This window comes from Pelobates fuscus, chromosome 9, assembly GCF_036172605.1.
Source record: "Pelobates fuscus isolate aPelFus1 chromosome 9, aPelFus1.pri, whole genome shotgun sequence".
NCBI lineage: Eukaryota > Metazoa > Chordata > Amphibia > Anura > Pelobatidae > Pelobates > Pelobates fuscus.
Genome location: NC_086325.1, coordinates 150015387 through 150039914, shown reverse-complemented (window position 1 = coordinate 150039914; position 24528 = coordinate 150015387). Strand labels below are relative to the sequence as shown.

The 24528-nt window shown below is 43.5% G+C and overlaps 1 protein-coding gene across 1 annotated transcript in view; it reads right to left on the bottom strand.

Moving 5' to 3' along the window:
• The window catches only part of GNL3L (G protein nucleolar 3 like), a 29396-nt gene extending 7085 nt beyond the window's left edge, over nucleotides 1-22311 (bottom strand). Inside the window, exons 1-11 of the mRNA XM_063431501.1 lie at nucleotides 22241-22311; nucleotides 22108-22145; nucleotides 20063-20173; nucleotides 18885-19001; nucleotides 17987-18070; nucleotides 16755-16890; nucleotides 15953-16056; nucleotides 14132-14276; nucleotides 7642-7729; nucleotides 6483-6660; nucleotides 5859-6001 (exon numbers count right to left, since the gene is read on the bottom strand). Of these exons, the coding sequence (XP_063287571.1) occupies nucleotides 5859-6001; nucleotides 6483-6660; nucleotides 7642-7729; nucleotides 14132-14276; nucleotides 15953-16056; nucleotides 16755-16890; nucleotides 17987-18070; nucleotides 18885-19001; nucleotides 20063-20173; nucleotides 22108-22145; nucleotides 22241-22253 (1157 nt within the window). The 5' untranslated portion in view covers nucleotides 22254-22311. The remainder of the gene's footprint in view (nucleotides 1-5858; nucleotides 6002-6482; nucleotides 6661-7641; nucleotides 7730-14131; nucleotides 14277-15952; nucleotides 16057-16754; nucleotides 16891-17986; nucleotides 18071-18884; nucleotides 19002-20062; nucleotides 20174-22107; nucleotides 22146-22240) is intronic.
• Nucleotides 22312-24528: the final 2217 nt, after the last annotated feature.

The following is a 24528-nucleotide window of genomic DNA, read 5'->3' as shown; positions in this document are numbered from 1 at the left end:
CAGACGAAAAAAGGGACCACCCAGAACACCCCAAGCTAGAGACCGATAGGGATATGACACACCGACGGCACACACCACATCCCAAAGCCACAGACCCCCCCGAACAAGGGACTGAAATACGCCCCACTCACGCAACAACCAACTCAGTCATGCCCCAGGCAACAAACCATAACGACCCCCGACCACCTTAGGTACCAGACCCCACCACACACCTCCCCACCTCAACGGACACAGACCCGAAGGGAAACCACACCAAACCCCCCAACATAACTCAAGGCACCGACCATACCAGGGACAAGAACCAAAGGACTCTGGTATAACCCTACACGACGGCAACCAGCCATCAGGGTAAACACCCCCCGCACACCCGTCACAGTACCACAAGACGACCTCAGAAACCCCCACCCGACTACCCACCGAACCATACCGCACTAAACTGCACAGCAACCCTACCCAGGGAGGACCAACCAGACCACATAGGGGACCCACCCTCCACCACACCATACAAAACAGCGAAATACTACAACCAAAGAATCCCGGGGAGGACAGCACCTGGTATACCGGCCGTCTTCTCCCCACAACCCCACACGGATAACACACTCCCGGCACTCTCCCCAACCCAGGGGACAGAGACCGCGGAAAGGACACATAACAAAACAGCAAACACAAGTCCAAAGACGCAACCCCCTCTTCCGACACGACACCTGGCAGTAACCTAGTAAGACCAGGTACTCTCACTCCACAACCCCTCCCCCCCCCCTTTTTCCCCCCTCTTTTCTCTCTCTCTCTCTTCTTCTTCCCCCCCCTTCTCTCTCCCCCTCCCTCCTTCTACTCCTCCCTTCCCCGAGGCACTCCCCTCACCTCGACCCTACAACAATACGAACAGCAGGACACACTCCAATACCCGAACACCTTAACCACGAAAGATGCCGGCCACTCTGACCTGCCTATCAATCATTTGCAAAGGCCTAAACAACCCCTCCAAAAGACACCAACTCATGCGGTGGGCCAATAACTCGAAAGCAGATATACTCCTACTCCAGGAGACTCACTTCACTCAAACCAAGCAGTTTCCTCTCCTGAGCCGACACTATCGGGTGAACCACTACGCCAGCTCCCCAAGGGCAAACAAAATGGAGTAGCCATCATCATACGGAAGTCATGCCCCCTCTCATACCATTGCCGACCCACAAGGCAGATACCTCACAATAATAGGCAAAATCGGCCCACAACATATGCATTCTCCTCAGTACACGTGCCCAACATACCCACCAGTTCATTCTGGAACACCCTTAGAGCACACCTGGCACTATTCCCCTCCCACCATTCGATCATCGGAGGAGACTTCAACGCCACCCCCTCGCCCACAGTAGATAGATGCCGAGCCAGAAGCCACGCACAACGCCGACAACCGACGACAAAAGCCGACAAACTCTTCGGCATTCCTCGACCGGACCCACCTCATAGACGCTTGGAGATCTCAACACCCCACGACATTAGACTACACCTTCTTCTCCCACCCACCTCAATCGCATTCCCGCATAGACCTCATCTTAATATTCCCGGCGATAGCACCCTCGCTCAAGAACATGTCCATCGGCCAGATTACCTGGCCCGACCACGCAAACACCACACTAACATTCACCATCCCAGGCACAGCCCGACCATGGTCATGGAGGCTCAACCCCACTCTCCTCCACAACCCACAGATTCGAACAACGATTGACCAGGCCCTGACCGAATACTTCAAAACAAATAAAGACTCGGTAGATTCCAAATGCACCTTATGGGCGGCACACAAAGCGGTCCTCAGGGGGACATTAATAAACCAAGCAACCATACATAAGAGAAAACAGCTCGCCCACCTGGAACAAACTCTGGCGACACTCAGAACCCTGGAGACCAAACTAAAACTCAACCCCACACCAGAAGTGACAGCTAAAATTACAAAATGCCAGTCGGAAATCAAGGAACACATGAAAAGGGACTCGATAAAAGCCCTACTGTGGTCCAAACAACTCTTTTACGACAAGGCCAATAAGGCTGACACTCTACTGGCACGAAAGCTCAGACAACGCACAGCCCAGAAACAGATAAACAGAATAGCTACACCAAATGGAACCATAACAGAAGACCCCAACAAGATAGCCGAAGTATTTCAAAACTACTTCACGTCCCTATACGACCACGACCCCGAAACGCGGCAGAACCCAAACGCCACCAAAACACTCATCGACCACTACCTGACACATACTCCGTTACCTTCCCTACCAAATGAAGCAGCACAAAAACTGATTGACCCAATAACGCCAGAAGAACTCGCGAGCACCATGAAATCGCTCAAACCAAACAAAAGCCCAGTCCCAGACGGGTTCACTGGGTTATACTACAAAACGTTCGCCCCCACACTCTCCCCCACCTATGCAACCTATACAATGCCATCCTACAAGGCAATCCACTACCACAAGAAATGCTCCAGGCCACAGTCTGCCTCCTCCCCAAACCCAATAAAACACACTTAGACCCGGGACATTTCCGGCCCATCTCCCTACTTAATGTAGACATAAAACTATTCACCAAACTCATGGCAGACCGGATATGCCCCTACCTACCTCAACTCATCCACCCTGACCAGGTAGGTTTCATCCCCACAAGACAGGCCAGCGACAACACCAGAAGAACAATCGACCTAATATGGGCCGCAACCGCGAAATGGATCCCAACCCTACTACTATCACTAGACGCAGAAAAGGCCTTTGATAGGCTGCTCTGGCCATACCTATTCGCAACGCTCCAGAAATTCGGATTCCCTACGTGCTTCCTAGAAGCACTACAAACATACGCCTCACCAAGGGCCAGCCTCCTATTGCCCCTTACACAACCACCCATGTTCACCATACACAATGGAACACGCCAGGGGTGCCCCCTATCACCGATCTTGTGCGCCCTATCTCTAGAACCGCTCCTACAGAACCTCAGACGAAATACAGCCATAAAAGGCCTCAAAATCCGAGAAGAAGAGTACAAAACCGCAGTCTACGCGGATGACCTACTTGTCACCCTCACAGACCCGACAGCCTCCTTACCACCTCTTATTCAAGCCCTAGAGCAGTACGCCAAAATCTCCGGATACAAATTCAATATAGATAAAACGGAAGCCCTACCCATACACATAGACCCCCCCACACTGGAGCACCTACAAAAGACATACCCTTTTAAGCTAAACTCCAACCACATACAATACCTAGGCATCACCCTACCAACAGATCTCTCCCAAAGCTACTCCATGAACTATACCCCAATCATACAGAAAATCACACACGAAATCACCACATGGCAGAACATGTCGATATCTTGGCTAGGCAGACTAGCCTCGGTCAAAATGAATCTCCTACCCAGACTTCTATACTTATTTCAAGCCCTCCCAATTCCACTCTCCGTCCCAGACTTCAAACGACTACAGACAAAAATAGACAAGTTCATATGGTCCAACAGACGCACGCGAATAAAGAGGCAAACCCTATACGTACCCAACAGAGACGGAGGCCTAGGCCTCCCACACCTCATCCATTACTATCAGGCAGCGCAACTAACGCAAGCCCAAAACCTGCACGCTCCATACAGAGTCAAAAGATGGGTAGACCTTGAGCACGACATATTTGGCAGAGATCACCCATCCCTCTACATCTGGCTACCAAAACAAGCCAGACCCCCCATGCCACAGACAAGCCCAGCACTGACCAACACAATCAAAATATGGGACAAAGTAGCACATAAAAGCGGCCTCACCACACCCCAGTCCCCACTCACCCCAATACTCCGCAACATACAATTCCCCCCAGGCATGACACCCAAAGACTTCACGCGCTACGAAGACAACAACCTCACGCGCCTTTACCACTTCTTCCAGGGCCAACAAATTACACCATTCTCCGAACTACAGCAAACCACAACTTTCCAAACATTTGACCTATTCAGGCATATACAGATCAAAAGCTTCCTAGCAACACCTGAAAACACAAAAGCGGGCACAACGGCACTTACCACATTTGAGAAACAATGCATGCAAGCCACAATACAGAAAGGCCAGATTTCAGCGCTCTACACCCACATAATCCAAAACGTCAAAAAAGGAGCTCTCACGTACGTGTCGGCTTGGGAGAGGGACCTGGGACCAGCAGAGGACCCAACAGACTGGGTAGACATATGGGAGGCCACAGTAACAATCTCCATCTGCGTAAACCACAAGGAACAGGCCTATAAAACACTCATGAGATGGTATATCACCCCCCTCAAGCTTAAACAGATGGGCAGGTCAGACACAGATTTGTGCTGGAAGGGATGCGGCCACAAGGGAACCTACCTCCACCAATGGTGGGAATGCCCCCCAATCAAACAAATTTGGCAACGAGTAGCGACCATGGTCTCTAGAATCCTACACACAGACATCCCACTAAATCCCTGGATCTGGCTGCTATCGAAACCACACGCAGACATACCCAGAGCACAAAACAAACTGACAGCAAAGATAGCACTAGCAGCCAGACGGGCGATAGCCGAAAAATGGGGCAGCAATGAAACACCGACCATGGAGGCAATCAGACAAAAAATAGCAGACGCAATTAAAATGGACGAATTGTCCGCAATAGTGCACGACACCACCAAACACTTTCACAAAATATGGGACCCATGGTTCTACGAATTCCCGACCCTCGCCGGCACACACTGAGCAAGCCACACACTCAAGACACCCCGAACCGGGGCACACGAATCCACCAACCCGAATGGACACCCTCCTCCCCCTTCCCCCCCCTTTTTTGTTTTTGTTGGTTTTTCTCCCACCCAGACCCACACTGCTATCCGACATCAAGACCACGCAAAACTACTAGAAACGTAAGCATCTAAGACCAAAGACAACACGAGAACCCACCATCACCAGCAACACACCCACCCCCCCCCCAAAAAAAGGGGGAAAACCAGGAAAGAAAATCTAAGATGACACACACTGACCCCCACCCCTTACTCCCATATACCCTACCACCCCAAACAGAAAAGACACAACCAAAAACGCAATTAACCCAACTCTCAAAGTCCATAATCGAGAGGTACACGGCAAATAGAACGCGAGACAGGAACAAGACGCACAAGACACTTCAAAATGTATGTAACACACCGCAAAGAGAGGGTACTCCTACCCCCATCCCTCTTACTTCTGTACCCCACCCCAAACCCAAGAAGACAGGAAAATGCATGTTGACACGAGAGTAGAAACAGTATACTTGATATGTATATACGCTTAAACTACTGACGAACAACTTCCACTTGCATGTGGAAAGTTAGAATGCTATGAAAAACAATTCAATGTAATGCAAATCTGTACCACAAACTCTAATCCCCTACTTTCTTTCTGCACCCCCACCCCAAAAACTAACACTTTTAAAAATTCAAAAATAAAGAATAAAAAATAAATAAATAAATAAATAAATACAAAGATTTGTCTGGTTGTAAAGGAACACTCTGGGAACCATAACGACTTAATTGGAATAAAAGTTGTTGCGGTTCCTGGCACCGGCTAACCTTCAGCGCTATCCTTCAGCTTCTGTTCAAGGTTGGAATCAGGAAGTCTCTTACATGGGCACCGCTAACAGGCTGAGAGTGTGATTTGACAATGTCAGCCTATAAGTGTTAACTGGCGCTGGATACAATACTTTGCAGTTAAACTGTATGCTGTTGGTTTCACCCCGTAATGTAAGCCGGTGTCCTGGTTATGGTTTTTTACACGGACTATGAAATATTGCTTGCCTGATGTTCCCAATTTATGAAACACACCTACCTCCTTTTTATATTAAAACACTTACCTAACCCAGTCTGTTAGCACCGATTTGGCCGCCTTGTCATGGTCTGGTGTCCCCCCTTTCTTCAGCTTTCCTTGCCGTTTAGCAAGCATGGCTAAGAATTCCAGGGTATCTCTAAAATCTGTCACCTTGTAGTGTTGTAAGATCTGGAAGAAGACATTTAGAGGGCTAGAACAAAGCGATTTGAAACTCTAGACCTAGTGTGTTTTAACCCAGTACTCAAAAGCCACGGTATTAGGCGACTGCCCATTTCCACTGCACTGAATATAGTGACAGAACCTCAGCCGTTGAAGATCCTTGGAGTCTGGTTTAAAAGCCATCCTGTTAAACTATAAATGCAATATACTCATGTTTGTAAATTGAGTCCGATGAGGATTCGACAGTCAAAAGAATCTCTTCATCTAAATCACATATTCTAGGGCATCTACCAACTGGGGAAGTTGGCATGGACAAAATTTTAGACCTGTCCAGTCTCTGCAGTAGGCTGGGGCAATTTCATGCTATCCTATACTTTTGGATGGACTTAATCTATGTGACCACTGATTATGTAAAAGTGCTTTTGAAGTCATTTTTGTTTCATTAGTGAAAACTTCCTAGACCCCTAAATTTTGGATAGTCATATTTTACCTGCTCCTTGTTGCAACGTCTCAATATGGCCTCCACTGGCCCTACAGGGTCCATAAGTTGCTCTATCTTCACACAGTTACGCAGGATCATGGCTGCATCTGACGTGGTAGTAGCCATGACTATTCCTGGACAGTCCAGGAGTTTGATGTGTTTGTCCAGATGAACCTCCTGTAGGCACCTAAGTTAGATGGAAGAGTTGCATGTATTAGTCAATCCTACACTGAACCAGCTGAACACTACATAATACAAAGTTCTAAGTGTCTTCAAGCTCATTATAAGAAAAACAAGACAACCCAAATTGGGGTTGGGGAGTAGAGTGAAATAGAGACATACATGGAACCAGAGACTATGTAGAGTTCTGTGGTGATGCCAGTTATAGATTCTCCAACTGTAGTTGGACTACAAGTCCTATTACCTACAGAGGAAGGCAGCCTTCGGCACTCTAGTTGTTGTGGACTACAGCTCACATAATGCTCTTGCACCAGTAATGCTGGCAAAGCATCAGAAAAGGAGGATGGTATATTTCAAAGAAGTATAGTATACCTGCCCATTCACCCCTGAGCCTGAACGTCATCCAATGTATCAAGTGGTTCATGGATTGCAGGATAAAACTTACCAGGAAAGGTTAAAGGATCTTAACATGTATAGCTTGGAGTTAAGACGAGACAGGGGGATATGATAGAAACATTTAAATACATAAAGGGAATCAACACAGTAAAGGAGGATGCTATATTTAAAAGAAGAAAAGCTACCACAACAAGAGGACAGTCATAAATTAGAGGGACAAAGGTTTAAAAATAATATCTGGAAGTTTTACTTTACTGAGAGGGTAGTGGATGCATGGAATAGCCTTCCAGCTGAAGTGGTAGAGGTTAACACAGTGAAGGAGTTTAAGCATGCGTGGGATAGGCATAAGGCTATCCTAACTATAAGATAAGGCCAGGGACTAATGAGAGTATTTAGAAAATTGGGCAGACTAGATGGGCCGAATGGTTCTTATCTGCCGTCACATTCTATGTTTCTATCAGGGGAGAGGAGTTCACAACATTGGGGGTGCCGAAGGTTGCCTACCCCTTCCTTAGTAAGTAACAACATTTGCAGGTTTTCTGATCTTCATGATGGATAATGGAGTATTAATACTGTCAAGCTCATTACTTACTTGGTTACCCCAGGTGTGGCACCCACGTTGCAGGCCCGCGCCCTCTTCAGACTGTTTATCAAACTGCTCTTCCCCACATTCGGAAACCCTGTAAGAGAAGACAAATTGAACCTTGTATGTAAAAAGATTTCTAAAATTGCCCCTTACACAGATATTCAAATATAACAAATACCTACCATATGTGTTTAAATACATTCAATCCACAATTCTTTATTTTTTTTACAGATGGCGGTACAATCAAACAAGAAAGGAAGAGAAGGTGAGAAAAGACAGGCGGAAAAAGGGGGAAGAGGAGGAGAGACTCCTTGAGTCCTGAACAGAATGTCATGTGTCAGAGATGAGAGAGACTAGAGTATATCTCTGTGATACTGGACTCCTAGTAATTGGCCCCAGACCTTTTGACAGAACCTGTGTACATCAGACTTAGGCTGTTCATCCATTGTGCCTCTAACTCTCTGAAGAACTGCAGACCTGGGTGGTGTTTCAATACTTCTCCACATCTCTACAAGAGCCCTAAGTTTTGTTAATGCTAATCTATTTGTGTGGGTTGTGGAGGAGTCTACGATCTTACAGAACTGAATGAGTACATTTCAAAGTTAAGGCCAGAGTAACAGAACTGAAAGCAGCTGCTTACTAGGAGAATTTTTCCATTTTGGCTATTTTAACCTTAAAATGTAAATTCCCTTTGGCTTCTCACTTTAGTGGGCGTAACTCTGTTAGAAAGGAGGAACGACCAAGGGGACAAGTAGGCTGATTTTTTTTTATAATTCTTTATTTTTGTTGTGGAGTAGTTTCCACTATTTTTCGAGGTAACATACAATCATCCAATACAAAAGGATAAAAGGCAAAAAAAGCAAATTTAACATTGGTTAATAGTTAACATGAGACATTCTGGGATAATTGCTCTAGCATCCTCTTACTGAAACAAACCTCTTGAGGAGTTAATAAGCACACAGGTCTGTACATTGTGCATGCCTTTCTCACGGCCTCGAGATGTACAATATGCTATGGCAGTCTAACATTTTAGTTGCCCTCAAGGTTAAGATTTACGGGTTGGTACTGCACGCCAGTAGCGCCAATGGGTTTAAGGTGTGCACTATAGTATAGCATGCTAGTGGCTGATGAGGGCTTAAGCTTATTGAAGATTGGTGTAACCTGCCAGTTGCTCTTTCAGGCTTAAAGTGTGTAGCTTGGTATATCAAGCTGATATCTCATGAGGATTTAAAGCTAACTATTCAGTCCAGCATGCTAGCAGCTCAGGCGGGCCCAATACGAGCCATACGATATAACACGCTAGCCGCCTATGTGGGGTTGAGACATACTGGCCGCTCATGTGGGTTTTAAAAAAAAAAAGGGGACACTTTGTTACTTCCCGTTAATGGCTTTTGTAACGTTAAGTGTATAGCACATTGATGGTGTAACGGAGCACTTCGTGTGGGGTCATGTTAAGCACATTGGGAACATTTGGTAATAGTTTTTGGGAAGGCAAAATGTACACATTGGCAGGTCACATCAGCGTGTCTAGTGGAGGTAACGTACGCTCAGTGAGATCGCCTGTTCGTAGCTCTAGTGGAGTAAGGGTGAGTGCGTTGGCAGTGCATGTTAGCTACTCTCGTGGGGTTAAAATAGGCTCGCGGACAGCACGAGTTAGCAACTCATGTGGAGTTGTACAATATACTTCTATAATACGTTTTAGTTTCTCATATGTAGGTAACATGATCCCATTAGTGGAGCGTGTTGCTGGCTCTTGTGGGGTGAAACTAACCACCTAGGTACCATATGTGAACGACTCTCGTGATGGTAGTACATGTTACATTGGCCGACCTCTTCGGCGATTCGTGTGGGGTGGACTCTTTGTTATCACATGTTGGCAAGATTAATGAAGTCAAAATAAACACATTGGGAAGAAACGAACTAACAAACAAGCAAAAAAAAAAAAAAAAAAAAAAAAAAAAGGTGGAAGTATAGTAAAAACAGGGATACATGGCAAAATAGATACTTGGGGGCTTGTGAAGAGCCTGGTTCACCCGAATGTCCCCAACTTGCCCATTAGGCAGGTGTATGTCCAGTCCTTTAGCGTTCTAACAGTCCTATGGAGGGTTCTGTGGACGTGGCCTTCTCTGTGCTCCTGTCTCCTCAGAGCCTTTCTCCAGTGCTGCTTTGTCGCTGGTGGAGCTGGGGGTCTTGCTTTTCCCCTGTCCAGGGAGTCCGGGCTGAGGGAGTTGGAGCTCCTGTAGGAAGTCCGTGGGGTCTTCCTCTGCTGACAGCAAAAGAACTCTGTCCCCATGCGGCACCACCAGTGTGCCAGACGTCCCCCATCTATATCTAATACCGCAGTCTCTCAGCTGCCGAGTGATTGGCATGAATCTTCTCCTTTCTAGCAGCGTTGCAAATGGTAAGTCATCAAATACTTTGATGTGAAGGTTATCTACCGTGATGGTGGGCGTCTTCCTTGAGCGGGCCAGAATTGCCGCTTTTACCGCTATGTCTCGGGTGAGTGCAATGATGTCCCTGGGGGCGTCTGCGGGGGCGGCCACGGCCTTCCGGATCCTAAATGCCGCTGTAATAGGCCATGCTTCGCCGATTTTCTTTGCTCCCATCACGATCGCCATTTTGTTGGCAAACTCTAGCAGGGCTTCTGGGCCTATTGTTTCCGGTGCTCCGCGGACCCGGACGTTTCTCTTGCGGTGCCTGGTTTCCATCGCGGTCACCGTGCGGGTAAGTTGTTGGAGTTGCTGGGTCAGGGAGGCCACTTGGGTTTGAGTCTCAGCTATGAGAACGTCTCTGTCCCCTTCTCTTGTCTCCACTGCTCCCAAGCGTGCTGTGACCCCGGTCATCTCGGACCGCACCTCTTCCAGATCCGACTTCCATACCTTCCGTAGGTCTAGTAATAACTTTTTAATATCACCTTTTGTCGAGGGCGAGTTGTCAGAGTCGGAGTCTTCCGTCTGGTATACTGCGTTGGCGGTCTGTATGGTCGGGGGGCCCCTTTCTCGGGCCGATGCCTCTGAGTCACTGGAGCTTTGGTTATCCCCTTGCGCCATCTTAGTTTGTGTCTGTGTTTGCGGCCTATTGAAGGACCGTCTGATGTCAGGCGTGTATGAGCCCTCCAGGCAGGTTATTTTCCTATGTTTTCGCCCCATATTGAGGTTGGGGGTATCTGGGTCAGTATTAGGCTGTTTGTCTGGTGTGTTTGTTGGAATTTCGTGGCGATTCGTCGATTAAAACAGTGTGTTCAGCCGGAGCTCCACACCAACACGTCTTGTTAGCTGCTCAGCTAGCCACTCCTCCCCCTCGTGTCATCCAAGTAGGCTGATTTTAAAAGAATTTCTGCACTGCCAGTATAGTATCCCAATAACTAGCTACTTTTCAGCAAAGCCGTAACGTTTTAATACATTTAAATAATGTTTATACAATGTTTCTTGAAAATGTTACACAGCACAATCTGATATACGACCGGTTCTACAACGTATGACACGGTGATCCAGTGCAGAATATGGCTATACAATGCACAATGAAAAAAAAACTGATCAAAGTAGAATTGGGAGAGGTGTGTATCACATAAGATTTTCTTGTTATGAGGATTGATGTTCTTTCAGTCCTCCTTGCTAAAACCATTAAAAGTCTTTATAAAAGGTCCATTTTCATGGCTACAATTTATGGTGTAAGGTAATATTTAATCAAAATAAAAAAGTAAAAATAGAGCAACAACCCCGACGCTAAAGGATGGAAAACAATATTTCAGTCCATCTCTGGGAACTGAAATATCAAAACACAAATATTAATTTACTAAAGCTACTAGAATTACATTTCGGCATACATAATCATCATCTAGTTATCAATATTTGCCACATACAAATGTGGATTGGGGGGTTGTCATGACTTAAAGCGGCACTGTCATGCCGAACTTACCTTTCCTCAATCTCTTCCTCTTCTCCCCCTCTCTCAGGATCTGTTCTTCTTTTCTTCCTGTCTGCTATAGTTTTCTTTAAAATCATAAGACAAAGTAGGGACTCTTTGTCTTATGGAGGATTCCTCCGCTTGACCAGCTCTGACCAGCGGAGGAGCAAAGTGTGCTTCATTTCCGCTGGTCAGAGCAATTTTCCCACAATTCTCACCTTTCCTCAGTGTTCCCACGATGCTTCCTGTCCGAAACGCGTTCTAGCTGAATGAGAACAGTATGTTCGTTTGTTTTAGAACGCAATTTGGCACTTTGTTCGGATTGGAATTTCATTCGAATGAATGAAACTCCGATCCTATTCATTGCTGCGGCTGCATCTTGCAGCCGCTTAGTAGATAACTCCCTAATTCCCACGGTATCAGGGAGCTATCTACTAAAAGGCCACATTTACTAATACTAAGTAAAAATGACTTAGTATTAGTAAATTATGCCCCTACTCGCTATACCGTGAGTAGGGGCATGTCTAGTAAGCAGTGATCAGCCAGTAAAAACCTATTGGCCCCCACCCCTAAACGACGGGTGGGGGCCCTAAAGTAAAATAAGGCGGGAGACCTATTGTCCCCCCCACCCCCACCCCTCATCCCTGAGCGGTGGGTGGGGGCCATAAAGATAATGAGGGGGGGACACAACCTACTGTCCTCCCCCCGGCCCCCACTCCTGCGCGTTGGGTGTGGGCCATAATGATAATGTCAACGTCTTCTTTTTTCTGAAATCTTCATTTTTCAGCCCCAAAAAAGGGCAAATAAAAATCCATTATACCCGAACTTAAAATAAAATAAAAAAACAGAGCGCAAAAAAAAAAAAACCTGACGAAAAAGAAAAACCCCGAGCGCAAAAAAATATTCCATCTTCACCCATGGAGGGCTCCGCGCAGACTGAGCTCCGCAGGGCGGGGAAGGCTTATAAAGCCTTGCCCTGCAATTAGGCTAAGAACACTCTGATTGGTTGGTTTAAGCCAATCAGAGTGCTCTGTCATTTTACACAGCGTGGGAAAGTTCTTTGGAATTTTCCCACGCTGTGTAAAATGACACAGAGCACCGTGATTGGATGGCTTGAAATCCATCCAATCACAGTGCTCTGTGTCATTTTACACAGCGTGGGAAAATTCCAAAGAACTTTCCAATGCTGTGTAAAATGACACAGAGCACTGTGATTGAATGGCTTGAAAATTCCAAAGGTCCCCGTCCCCCCATTGAAATGTATGGCCCCCACCCGCCACGCAGGGGTGGGGGCCGGATAGTAGGGATTTTATTTTACAGTGAGCAGCCACTGGGAGATTTTATTCTTCTTTATACTATTATGGGGGTCATATTGACCCCCATAGAGTAAGAGGGGGACCTGGGGGGGTTTAGGAAGTGGTGGGGAGCTCTGCTCCCTGCCGCTTCTGTCTTTACATATTACAAGGAGGGAGCTGCACGCCGGTAGCTCCCTCCTTGTAACAAACTGAACGAACAAACGAACACTGATTCACAGTGTTAGTTTGTTCGTCTGATTTTTCTATTCATTAATTCGTCTGTCAGATGAATGAATGAAAAGATGAAATTCCCGTTCGCATGTCCAGGTGTTTAACTGGGCATGTGCAGTAATCTCAGTGCTATCTAGTGTGGGCAGATGACGTGTCCCACAGGGACTTCACCTACCCACACAAAGATGGCGGCGCCCTGAATATAGATCGGGGCAGAAAATGCAGATTAATAAATAGGTAATCTCGGAGGTTTAGGGGCATTTGGGGGTGACTAAGGGGTCAATTGGATGTAGTGGAGGCGGGAGGGGGGTTTAAAAAAAATAAATAAAACGGGATTCGACATGACAGTGCCGCTTTAAGGGCAAAGCTTTACAAATACTAAATGTCCTGGGAAAGGAGTATTAAAAAAAATGAGCACAAACACCAATTAACAAAAATTTCAAAGTTCTGTTTGAGAATTAAGATGCATTTTATTAATTTTTCATTAAAGGGACACTATAGTCACCAAAACAGCTTTTAGCTTAATGAAGCGTTTTTGGTCTTTAGATCATGCCCCTGAAGCTTCACTGCTTACTTCTCTGCTATTTAGGATTTATATCACTTTTGTTTCGGTTTATGCAGCCCTAGCCACACCTCCCCTGGCTGTGACTGACACCGCCTGCATGGAAACAAAATAGTTTCATTTTCAATCAGATGTAACTTACTTTAAATGTTTTTATCTCCTGCTCAGTAAATTGACCTTTAATTACATACAGGGAGGCTCCTGCATGGTCTAGACGGCTATTAACAGAGCAGGAGATAAGAAATTAAACAGAATTTGCAATAAAAGAAGTATAAACATTAGATGATTCTTTACAGGAAGTGTTTAGGTAGGTTGTGCAAGTCACACGCAGAGAGGTGTGGCTTGGGCTGCATAACCAAACTTATTTAACTCCTAAATGGCAGATAATCAAGCTGTGAGACTGCAGGGGCATGTTCTATACACTAAAACTGCTTCATTAAGCTAAAGTTGTTTTGGTGACTATAGGGTCCCTTTAATGGTTATACAAAGCCATATTACATACCTACAACTCCTACACTTATAGCAGTCTTTATGTCCAGGTTCCGACAATAGTTTCCAAGAAGCTTCATTAAGGAATCAGCCCCAACACAGGCGCCAGAGCTTAACAGATCCTGGGATGCTTGCGTGACTGGCACTCTGCTTTGTTGCTGTAAAATATGAGAATATTAGTTAACAGTATGTATTATTACATAGTATAATCAACCCTTAATGCCCCAAAGCAAATCTATGGCACCAGGAAAGATCGCATTTCCCTGCAAAAAGGGCAAGCATGAGAGGGGGAAAAACCTTTTTTTTTCACATTTTTTTGGGTTTAAACTTTATTACCGCAGTTAAATAAAAATAAACACCCCTCACAACATGCGCCATACACACAGCGTGACCTCTGTTTTCACGTGTGCTGTGTTGGCACTGTGAGATAAATACGTTTTTTTTCCCCACTAGCAGTTTGAGCTTTAAATGGTTCACCAAATGAATATCTTTGACCAGCTCTTTTTCGGGTGATCTACACGTTTGAATAGAACCCTGCAAAAGCGGTGGTTACCAACTTTTCGTTGACCAAGGCGCACGCCAATGAGAGAAGCATTTCCAAGACATACTTTTTTTATATAACCATCTGTGGCTTAAAATTATCACATTTACACATATAAGGCCATATTTAAGAAGGATGCAAGATATGCACACTTCTAGTTAACCCGACGTATTAGTTTTAATTAATTGCCACTATTTAAGGAATCACATATTTACCGAAAAAAAATATACACTTAACCCCTTAAGGACACATGACATGTGTGACATGTCATGATTCCCTTTTATTCCAGAAGCTTGGTCCTTAAGGGGTTAAAGGAACACTGCAGGTATTTTAACTATTTCATCTCACTGAATTAGTTGCAGTGCCTAGGGTTCACCCACACTCTCCCTCCATTCAGGGTTAAACCATTTTAGGGCAGTTTAACAAATAATTGGGGTTCCTGGATTCCCATAGCCCCGCCCACCCATTGAAGGTGTGGCTAAGGCAGAGATTACAAATTTACTTCTAGCCATACCAATTCATAACAGCAATGGGCACTGTGATAGGACGAAAGAGGTCTGCTGATACTCCAAGCCAATCGCAGTTAACATTTGCTGATGAGGACAATTCCTCATTATTACCCAAAGCAGCACATAGAGGTTGGTCCGCCAGGACTCGTTTAGCTTTAAAACATTAAAAGCAGTTTTACACTCAATTGAAAAACGGCACCAGGGGATTCCTGACACTTTAACTACTTAAATGAGATGAAGGAGTTTCAGTGCCTACAGTGTCCCTTTAATAACCAGCCTTCAGTATATAACAGGCCTAAAGTCAATGAGATTGTGGCAAACTATGAGGTGGCTTACGACACACCCTTGTGCCTCAGGAACATTCAGTGAAGCCCCACCTAATCGCTTTTCAATGTTCGTAAAACTCTTTTTTTTTTTTTTGGAATGTTAAAATTTTTTAGGTTCATAAACAAGTTTGATATGAATACAAAGTAGCTGAAAATCTAAACTGAACATCAAATAATGTTGAAAATGGAGTTGCAAAATAGAAGCTAAAAAAAAAAGCCAAGCTTGACTTCAACCAAATGGAGATTCTTTCCAAATAGGTTTTTTTTTTAAACTAAAGTGAAAATTGTTCAAATTCACTTTAATTTAATTCCAATTTAAGGCCAAAGTAGTCAAACTGGCAGCATTGCTAACTCTGAGAACTTTTCCAGTGTGACTATTTTGTCTGAAATTTAAATGCACTTTGAATTCCTGCTCATGTTTCAGAATACGCCGTTAGGAGCAGGGAGAGGTACTGTACCAAATTCTTGTTCTGCTGTTGGGTGGATGCTTTGAAGGCGACAGTAGGAAACTCGTTCCGGAGGTATTTCAACCACTTCTCCACAATGGGCTTCGAGACCAGATCTAAACAAAGGAGCATTGGAGTAAACCACAGCCGGAGCAAAGCTTGTCATGTAAACTGAATGCCCTGGCATGTAGGGGTAAAACCAGCGCCAACAGAACTGCTATTATACGAACTGCGTGGAGTAATACATTAAAAATGGCTACTGCTAATTTCTATCCAATGACAGCTATTACTTATTATTTAGCTATTACTTAGATTTTATTTAGTTTGTGATGTTATTCTAATTATACAATAAAACAATAATTTCAATGGGATCGGCCACTCCCCAGGAGTTTGGATATTGTGTCAATGCATCCCTTCTATTTGACAAATATGCATTTGGGAGGTCGGGAAAACAAAACTGCCTGTGGAAAACCACACTGGATTTAACTCTACATGGAACGGTATTTCCATTCATGATATACAATAATAAACTAACTGCTTGGGTATGATTGGCGGCCATACTAAATATGAATCATTTCAAACCTTTAAAAAAAAGAATATTCTTGTTTCAAACAAAGTATTTTTCTAAACAAGATATGCTCGTTTTCCCCCCTCATTCAGACCTGGGAGCCATATTGGCTCTATGAGCATACACTTACTAAGGATGCCCAGAGGAAAAAAAAAGATCATATATTATTATTTATATATTATATACACACACACACTTACATTTCCGGCCGTGGTGACATAATAGCAATCATCCTCTGGTATTTACCTATTTTATTCAGGACTAGAACCAGCTTCTTGTTTGTGCCAGATTGAACGACTGCCTGCTCCACCTGTGGGCAACGACAACCCAGTGGGTCCCTGGCATCTAGTACTTCCAAAATAACATCGGCCGCCTCCACCACCTGCACGAAGAGATAACCAAAGAAGACAACACCCCCCATAGCACGAAAACAACGTTAGATTATGGAAGCAGTTTTGGTGTATAGATCGTGCCCCTGCAGTCTCACTGCTCTATTCTCTGCGATTTAGACATTAAATTACTTTTGTTTCTGTTTATGCAGCCTTGCTGTGACTCCCGCAGTCTGAATGAAAAAAAATGGTGTCATTTCGCAGTGTGTTCAATTGAACGTTAATCACACACAGGATGTTGTTGGAGGCACTAGCAGGCTATTAACAGAAGAGGAGACAAGAAATTCTAAATAAAACAGACTGTTCAATAAATAAAGTTGAAACATTAGATTTCTCCTTACAGGTAGGGTGTAGGGAGACTGTGTAAGTCACATGTAAGAGAGGTGTGGCTAGGGCTGTATAAACAAAGTGAATTAACTCCTAAATGGCAGAGGATTGAGCAGTGAGACTGCAGATGCATGATCTATACACCAAAACGGATTCATTGAGACAATTGTTTTGATGCTTAGAGTGTCCCTTACATATACATTTCAATAAAACAAAAGCACCTACTCCTCATTTGGAAGTGATCATTGATTTTAAATGCTAAATAAATTAAATGAACAAATATTAAGAAATTGTTGTGTCCAAATTGTCTCTTGCTGCGGCAATGCAGCACAGAAGCAGATATAGACTAGGTTAATCAAATCTCAAACTACAAACAGTGTTAGAATGATGAGAGTTGTATTTCAACAACTGCTATATTGTTAAATATGGAGATCCTAGTGGCTCGTCATTTTCCGCAACGTTTTATAATTTTATTTCATATTAATGAAATGAAAGGCTGTTCTGGGAAGAAATAAGTGCTCGTCAGAAAGATTTACAGCTGTAATCCTAATGCTATATTTCGTCCTGGGGTAGAAGGCTGGCTGCAGAAAACGGCACATTCATAACTCTCTAAGACGGATGCAGACAGACATATTTAAACAAATAACCATAATTAGAAATCATGTATTAACGCTATGTCTAAACAAAACGTACTTGCTGTATCCCAGGACTGGGGTAAGATTGTTAGAACCTTCAAACAAAAAGTAAAACAAGGACACTGACCTTTTTAAACTCTCGATAATAAGCCTTTCTGGAATTTTCAGTCTCCAACTGCTCATGTTTCTCAAGGCTTTTAAGATCCGCCTCCTGCGCAGACACATTTGTTTTTAATGAAACACACACAAAGATAACGGTCAGTGTCACAGCTTGTCCATAGGCAATAACCAAATCACCTTCATCTAAGAAAGGCTGTAACGTTATTGGTGTTTCCACATTACCGGGAAACTGGGCTAGGGTTCTCCTGGCACCATAACCACTACAGCAGACTACAGTAGGTATGATGCTTGGAATAATGCTTTACCTGGTCATTTAATGTGGCCCTCCCACCACCGTGTTAGTCAGTTGTCTATTCACACATATGTCTACACCTGAAATAATATTGGGCGGAACGTAAACATATTTTTTTTATAGGACTAGATCATTAAATGGTGTTATTTATTTTCGAAATGGATAACAAATCTAACAAAACAAAACCACTCTCCCACCATTCCCTTCCCAAGAAGCACACCTTGATTGAAAATTTCACTGAAATGCCAATGTATTATTTAACCAGAGATAAGGGACAGGGTCTATTCACCAAAAAAAAATAAAGTGATGTTGGAACTTTGAATGACCCTTTAACTCACATAAATAAACTTTCCATATTAGCCCCAGAAAAGAGAATACGAAGTGGGGATATGATTAAAATATACAGATATGTTCAAAATGAACCACTTGCTTACCTTTCCACGAATGAACCATCATAAACACTATGGGGACAGCTTTAGAGAGGAGAGGCAAAGTGTGGGGTTTATCCGGCAGTTTAGTTTGGCTCAATTCTGTGGAATTCGAGGTTCACTGTTTTGACTATACCCTTCAGACTGTAACTGTATGGAATATGGGAAAGTTAGAAGAGACTCACCTTCTGCTCAAACTCTCTCTGCCTCTTCAGGATGTCCTTTTGAAAGGTATCCAAGCTTCGTCTTTTCGCTACCTCCTTCTCTCGGTTTGCTCTCTGCTTCTCCCTCATTTCTTCTACCTACAGCAAGGCCAGAAATCATGGTAAAATATCAATAAACCGATACCTCTCTGTTCTGATTCAGACCTGGACCATCAGATTACAGAGATTATGTACATATGTATTCGATATGTATATATTTTATATCCTGCAATTAAAGGGTTAACCCAAGCACAATCACCACTTCAGTGATTTTAAGGTGTCATGTTGCCTGGAGTCTGCATGTGTAGCATTTTGCTTTGAAATGCTGCACATACAGAGTTTAACCCCTCTGCTGCTGGAGTTGTAACTCTACCTGGTGCCCGGCGGAGACCTTTGCAAAACGGTTTCCCCATTACCGGGAAACTGAGCTAGGGTTCTCCTGGCACCATAACCACTACAGCAGACTTGGAATAACGCTTTAACTGGTCATTTAATGTGGCCCCTACCACCACCGTGTTAGTCAGTTGTCTATTCCCACATATGTCTACACCTGAATTAATATCAGGTGAACGTAAAAATATTTTTCTTATAGGACTAGGTCATTAACTGTAACCTGAGGTTCTCAGTATTCAATTACATAATTTAATATCCTTCTTTAAAGGAAAGGAGGAACCTAATGTGCATTTGTAGCGAGTGCCACATTTGGCCTTATCCATAGAAAATCATTTAATCAATGCTTTCCTATGGTCATTTAGAAGACGCTGGATGTACTCCGTGAAGGGCCAGGAAGTGCCTCTAGTAGGTTCTGGTAGACAGCCACTAGGGGTAGGCTTAACACTGCTATGTAAACATTGCTAAGAGGACAGGGGCTTTGAACCCACACCACTCCAATAAGATAACGTGATTTGGGTGCCTATAGTGTCCCTTTAGTGGTGTATATTGTCAAATTTGGTTAACAGACTATGAAGGTAACACTGTATACTCCAACATGTATCACAGCTGATCAATGTTAAGGTGGTTGCCCCTACCCTGAATTCCGAATTCCAGGGACCTATAAATCTAGACATAAGACTGTCTGTCTGTCATAAAAGGTAGTTCACAAACAGGGGGTCCCAAGGTTAGATATTACAGCATGGATGAAAAAAAGATATATGTCTCACCCTCTTCCTCTTCTGTTCTGCCTCTCTCTTGGCCTGATCCTTGAAGTGTGACAGGTTGGGCACGCCTGGATCTTTCTTGACATTTTTTCCAGGATTTGGTGGTCCTTTACCCTGCCACGAAAAAAAAAAAAAAAAAGTGCAGTAAAAAGTTATAAACTACATGCATTAGTAAGGACAAGGCACTGCAAGGTTTCTATTTGGAGAGAGCATCTAAGGTGAGACAGAGGTGTCCGTGCTGTTACTAACAGACTGCGGCAGTGCGTGGGATCTCCTAAATATCTCGCCCATAACAGAATAAAACATTCACTGAATTATGCATATACTGATGTCGCTGTAATGTCATAAGAGCAGTTATTGCAGTGATAACAGTTACAAGTATTGTTAAGAGTAGAATTTTGTTTTTAGAAGGCGAAAGGAATAAAGACAAACATGGTTATTTACTAAAAGCAAGGACTGGAAATTCAGGTGAATTTCACATTTAATACCAAAACAGCAGCACTAAAGGCATACTTTACTTTTCAAATTTGAAATTCACCTTAAATTCCAGACAATCCTCACTTACTCAGTAAATAATCCTGAATTTGACTTGCAACCTGGAAGGGTTACTTTAAGCATCATCACAACTTTGCGTAGTGTTATAAAAGCACAAAAAGCCCACTGAGCTGATCATCTGTCTTGAGTGAAACTGCTTCTAGGGGATAAACTACTCATCCCATAAATGAGAAAACAAATTATGGAAATTGTGTCCTCTCATTCTGACTTCTTATCCTATAGATCTCTGCACAACAGTGGTTTATGGGATATGAAGAGACCTGATAGACTAAAATGAGGTGCTACTGATACACAACTGATAGGACAACTCTTCCTGGTGAGAGGGTCTGCAGGACGACCGGCTGAACAGGGCATCACCGTAAACATTGAAGGGGGATAATTTTTCCCCCTCATTTTTTAAGCATTACCTTAACCCCTTAAGGACCAAACTTCTGGAATGAAAGGGAATCATGACATGTCACGTGTCCTTAAGGGGTTAAACACATGAATTCATTTAACCCATTAGTTTGCCTTCAATGTACGAGCATGAAGATCAGATCTAATCCTGCGCCAACACTGTTCTCTCATGTGAAGCTAAACTGACCTAACCCCCTTTGTGGCTCTTAATGCTGCGAGTTAAACACCGTGACAACCCATGACAAATGTCACTTTCCAGTGATAGAAACGTAGAATGTGACGGCAGATAACCATTTGGCCCATCTAGTCTGCCCAATTTTCTAAATACTCTCATTAGTCCCTGGCCTTATCTTATAGTTAGGATAGCCTTATGCCTATCACACACATGCTTAAACTCCCTCACTGTGTTAACCTCTACCACTTCAGCTGGAAGGCTATTCCATGCATCCACTACCCTCTCAGTAAAGTAATACTTCCTGATATTATTTTTAAACCTTTGCCCCTCTAATTTAAGACTATGTCCTCTTGTTGTGGTAGTTTTTCTTCTTTTAAATATAGTCTCCTCCTTTACTGTGTTGATTCCCTTTATGTATTTAAATGTTTCTATCATATCCCCCGTCTCGTCTTTCCTCCAAGCTACACATGTTAAGATCCTTTAACCTTTCCTTGTGATTCAGTCATACCCATTAGAAAACCAGTACTTTATTTTTAAACTTATTAAAACAAACCTTTTATTCTACTTTATATCTAGATATTTTATTATTATTATTTCACATGGAGCCCTACTGAACTCTAATTCACCAAATCTGAATTTCTAGACGTTAGTAGAAGGAAACCAGCCATTATGGCGCCCAGGAGAGTGCAGTGGCTGTGTAGACTGTGGACATGTTTACAGATTACATTGTATCAGGTTTTATTATAACCTTCCATAGCTCTGAAAAAGTAGCCCAGCTGAAAACACGTGTCCGAAATGCATGACGGGGTTTGTAGTTCTAGCTGCATTCAATGCCGCTCTCTGTAGGAGTAGCCAGCACTACAAATCCCGGCATGCTCCGCGCGCTAGGTCTATCTCTGGCTGGCTGTACCCTGAGTCCTACCTGAGACTTGGCAGCTCCTTTTCCGTTCCGTCTGTGCTCTGTGGAGAGGAAACACACAGTAAACAATCAATAAATGACGGGGTGCAGCGGGAAATAGGGTGAAACACCCGAGCTGGGAATGCTGTACACTTACTGTTCCGGGACATGCTGTGTGTTTAGGTTTAGTGCGACAGCCGTAAAGGAACGTCGTAAAGAGTCTAACAGGACACGTGGTGAAGGGGGCAGGCATGGCCAATCTGTCATATAGCTCACAGAGGGCAACACACTGTGCTTCTCTCCCCTCAATATAGGGGAGGCTTTCTCACCCCATTTGGTCTCTGTAGAAACTGAGAATTCAAGGAAAATTCAAAGTGAATTTCAAATTTAAGCTCAAAGTAGCCAAGCTGGAAAAATGAATCCAAGTCAATTTGGATACTTTGGCCTTAAATTTCAAATTGACTTTAAATTCTTACTTTAGTAAATACATGGGGAATGTTCTCAATGTGAGTAAGAAATGATAACCATCGTTTTAAAATAATATAAAACTATTTTCTAAGATATTAGAAAAGCTTATCTATATTGCAGGAGTCAAACAATACTTCACAATTATCCCAATTTCAACAGTACAGTCCTGAGTTTTGGGTCTTGTACCGCCATCCTGACTTTGTTCCCTGGTGTCTCCCTTTTGGGGACACCAGGGAACAGTCCCCAAAAGCGTAGTGTGAGCACTTCGATGTTGCAATGCACTCAGGGCTCTTAGACCCCAAAGAAAACACTGAAACCGAGCTCCTTCAGGGTCTTCCCTCAGTGGGCTAGTTTGCTTGATCCGCAGACAGCCTAGCATGTATTACCACGAGGCTGGCCTGCCAGTAATCTAGGAAGACCCGCCCCTTTCTCAGTAGGTACAATCCTGTGTGACAAAATCAGTGACAATATTGCACCACCTGTACCCCACTCCCATCGGCATCTCACTTTTTGGGACACCAATGTTGAAGGATATGCAAAAGTCAGAAACTTGTCTCATTTTCCCTCCAATTTATTGATCCCTTCTAGAAGGGTTTATGCTATTGATCGGATTATTGCATTCACGCGTAGTGACAAGAGGCATAAGGTGGCCGCACACACATAGAATGTGTTACATTTTTTGTTAACAAAGTTATACTGCCGCTACAGATCACTGTACTGATTATCTTGTCTAGCATCATAGTACTGTTCCCTGGTTTACTGTCAAACCATTTAGGAAAGGTTTAATGTAAAGTGAGGTTTCTAACTCTGTTTTGATAACATGGTATTAAAAGTGCTGCCTAAGCATCATGCAGTTATAGTGGTTATAGTTTTATTAGTCTGCAAGCGCAGTGTCTAGATTGTAAATCAAACCATTTTCGAGAGACTCATCTGCAACCCCCTGCTCATTGGATTGCTAATGTGCTGTAGTGGTATGGTGCTTGAAATGTTCCCTTAATAAGACCAAAGAGATGACGCACTCACAATTTAGAGAGCTATACCAAGCTCTATATGGGCGGTATGACCTCTGCTCAAGGATGTGTGAGGATGTAACAACTTCAGGAATGTTGATCTCAAATGCAGTATGTTAAAGAACAGAAAGCTCCAATATATCAGCATTGAATTAAACAATTCTGTCTCCAGATGTTCTTGGAGGTGTGGTGAACATTTAATACATACAATGTACATACTGGTGGAACACCAAAGAAGATAACAAAGAAATCTACTTACAGTAACTCGAGCATATGCTAAAAGGATTTGGCATAGGTGGTATCATCCCCACCAAGGATATATTAAGAAACCCGTATCAAAAGTAGCAGCAAGGAGGCACATATGAGCAGGAATAAAAGAACATCAAAATTTATTAAACAACCAACATAAAACCATGTAAAATATTAACGAATACATATCACATACATTACATTTTTTTTTATCCTGAGGGTGTTTTCTTTTATATCAGCTGCAAATTTTGAATCCTGGGCAAATGATGTCATAGTAGTAGTTCTGGAGATATCAGGAGTGTGCGAGATCTGTGCTTCATACCTGGTCCGAATGCCCAGTGATAGTCCCAGAGGTGTTGCGCTTTTGTGGGGTTTAAGCCCTAGAAGCAGGATTTCAGGGCTTGGCTTCTGTCCATAGAACCCCTATATCCCAATGGTAGTAGTGATCGGTTCCTTAGTTTTGAATCACTGTGGACTTACAAAGAATTTTGCCACAGATGGAGACCTTATTAGACTTGGGATCATATATGTCCTCCTGTCTTAGACATCACAAATGGATAAGTGTTTGAAAAGAATTATTTTCCAACGTGTGCAATGGAATGTAATATGCTACTGTTAAAGGGTTACTCCAACCACCATGACCACTGAAGTGATTTGAAGTGGTCATGGTTGCAGGAGTCAGTATGTGCAGTGTTTCTGCTTTAAACACTGCACATAC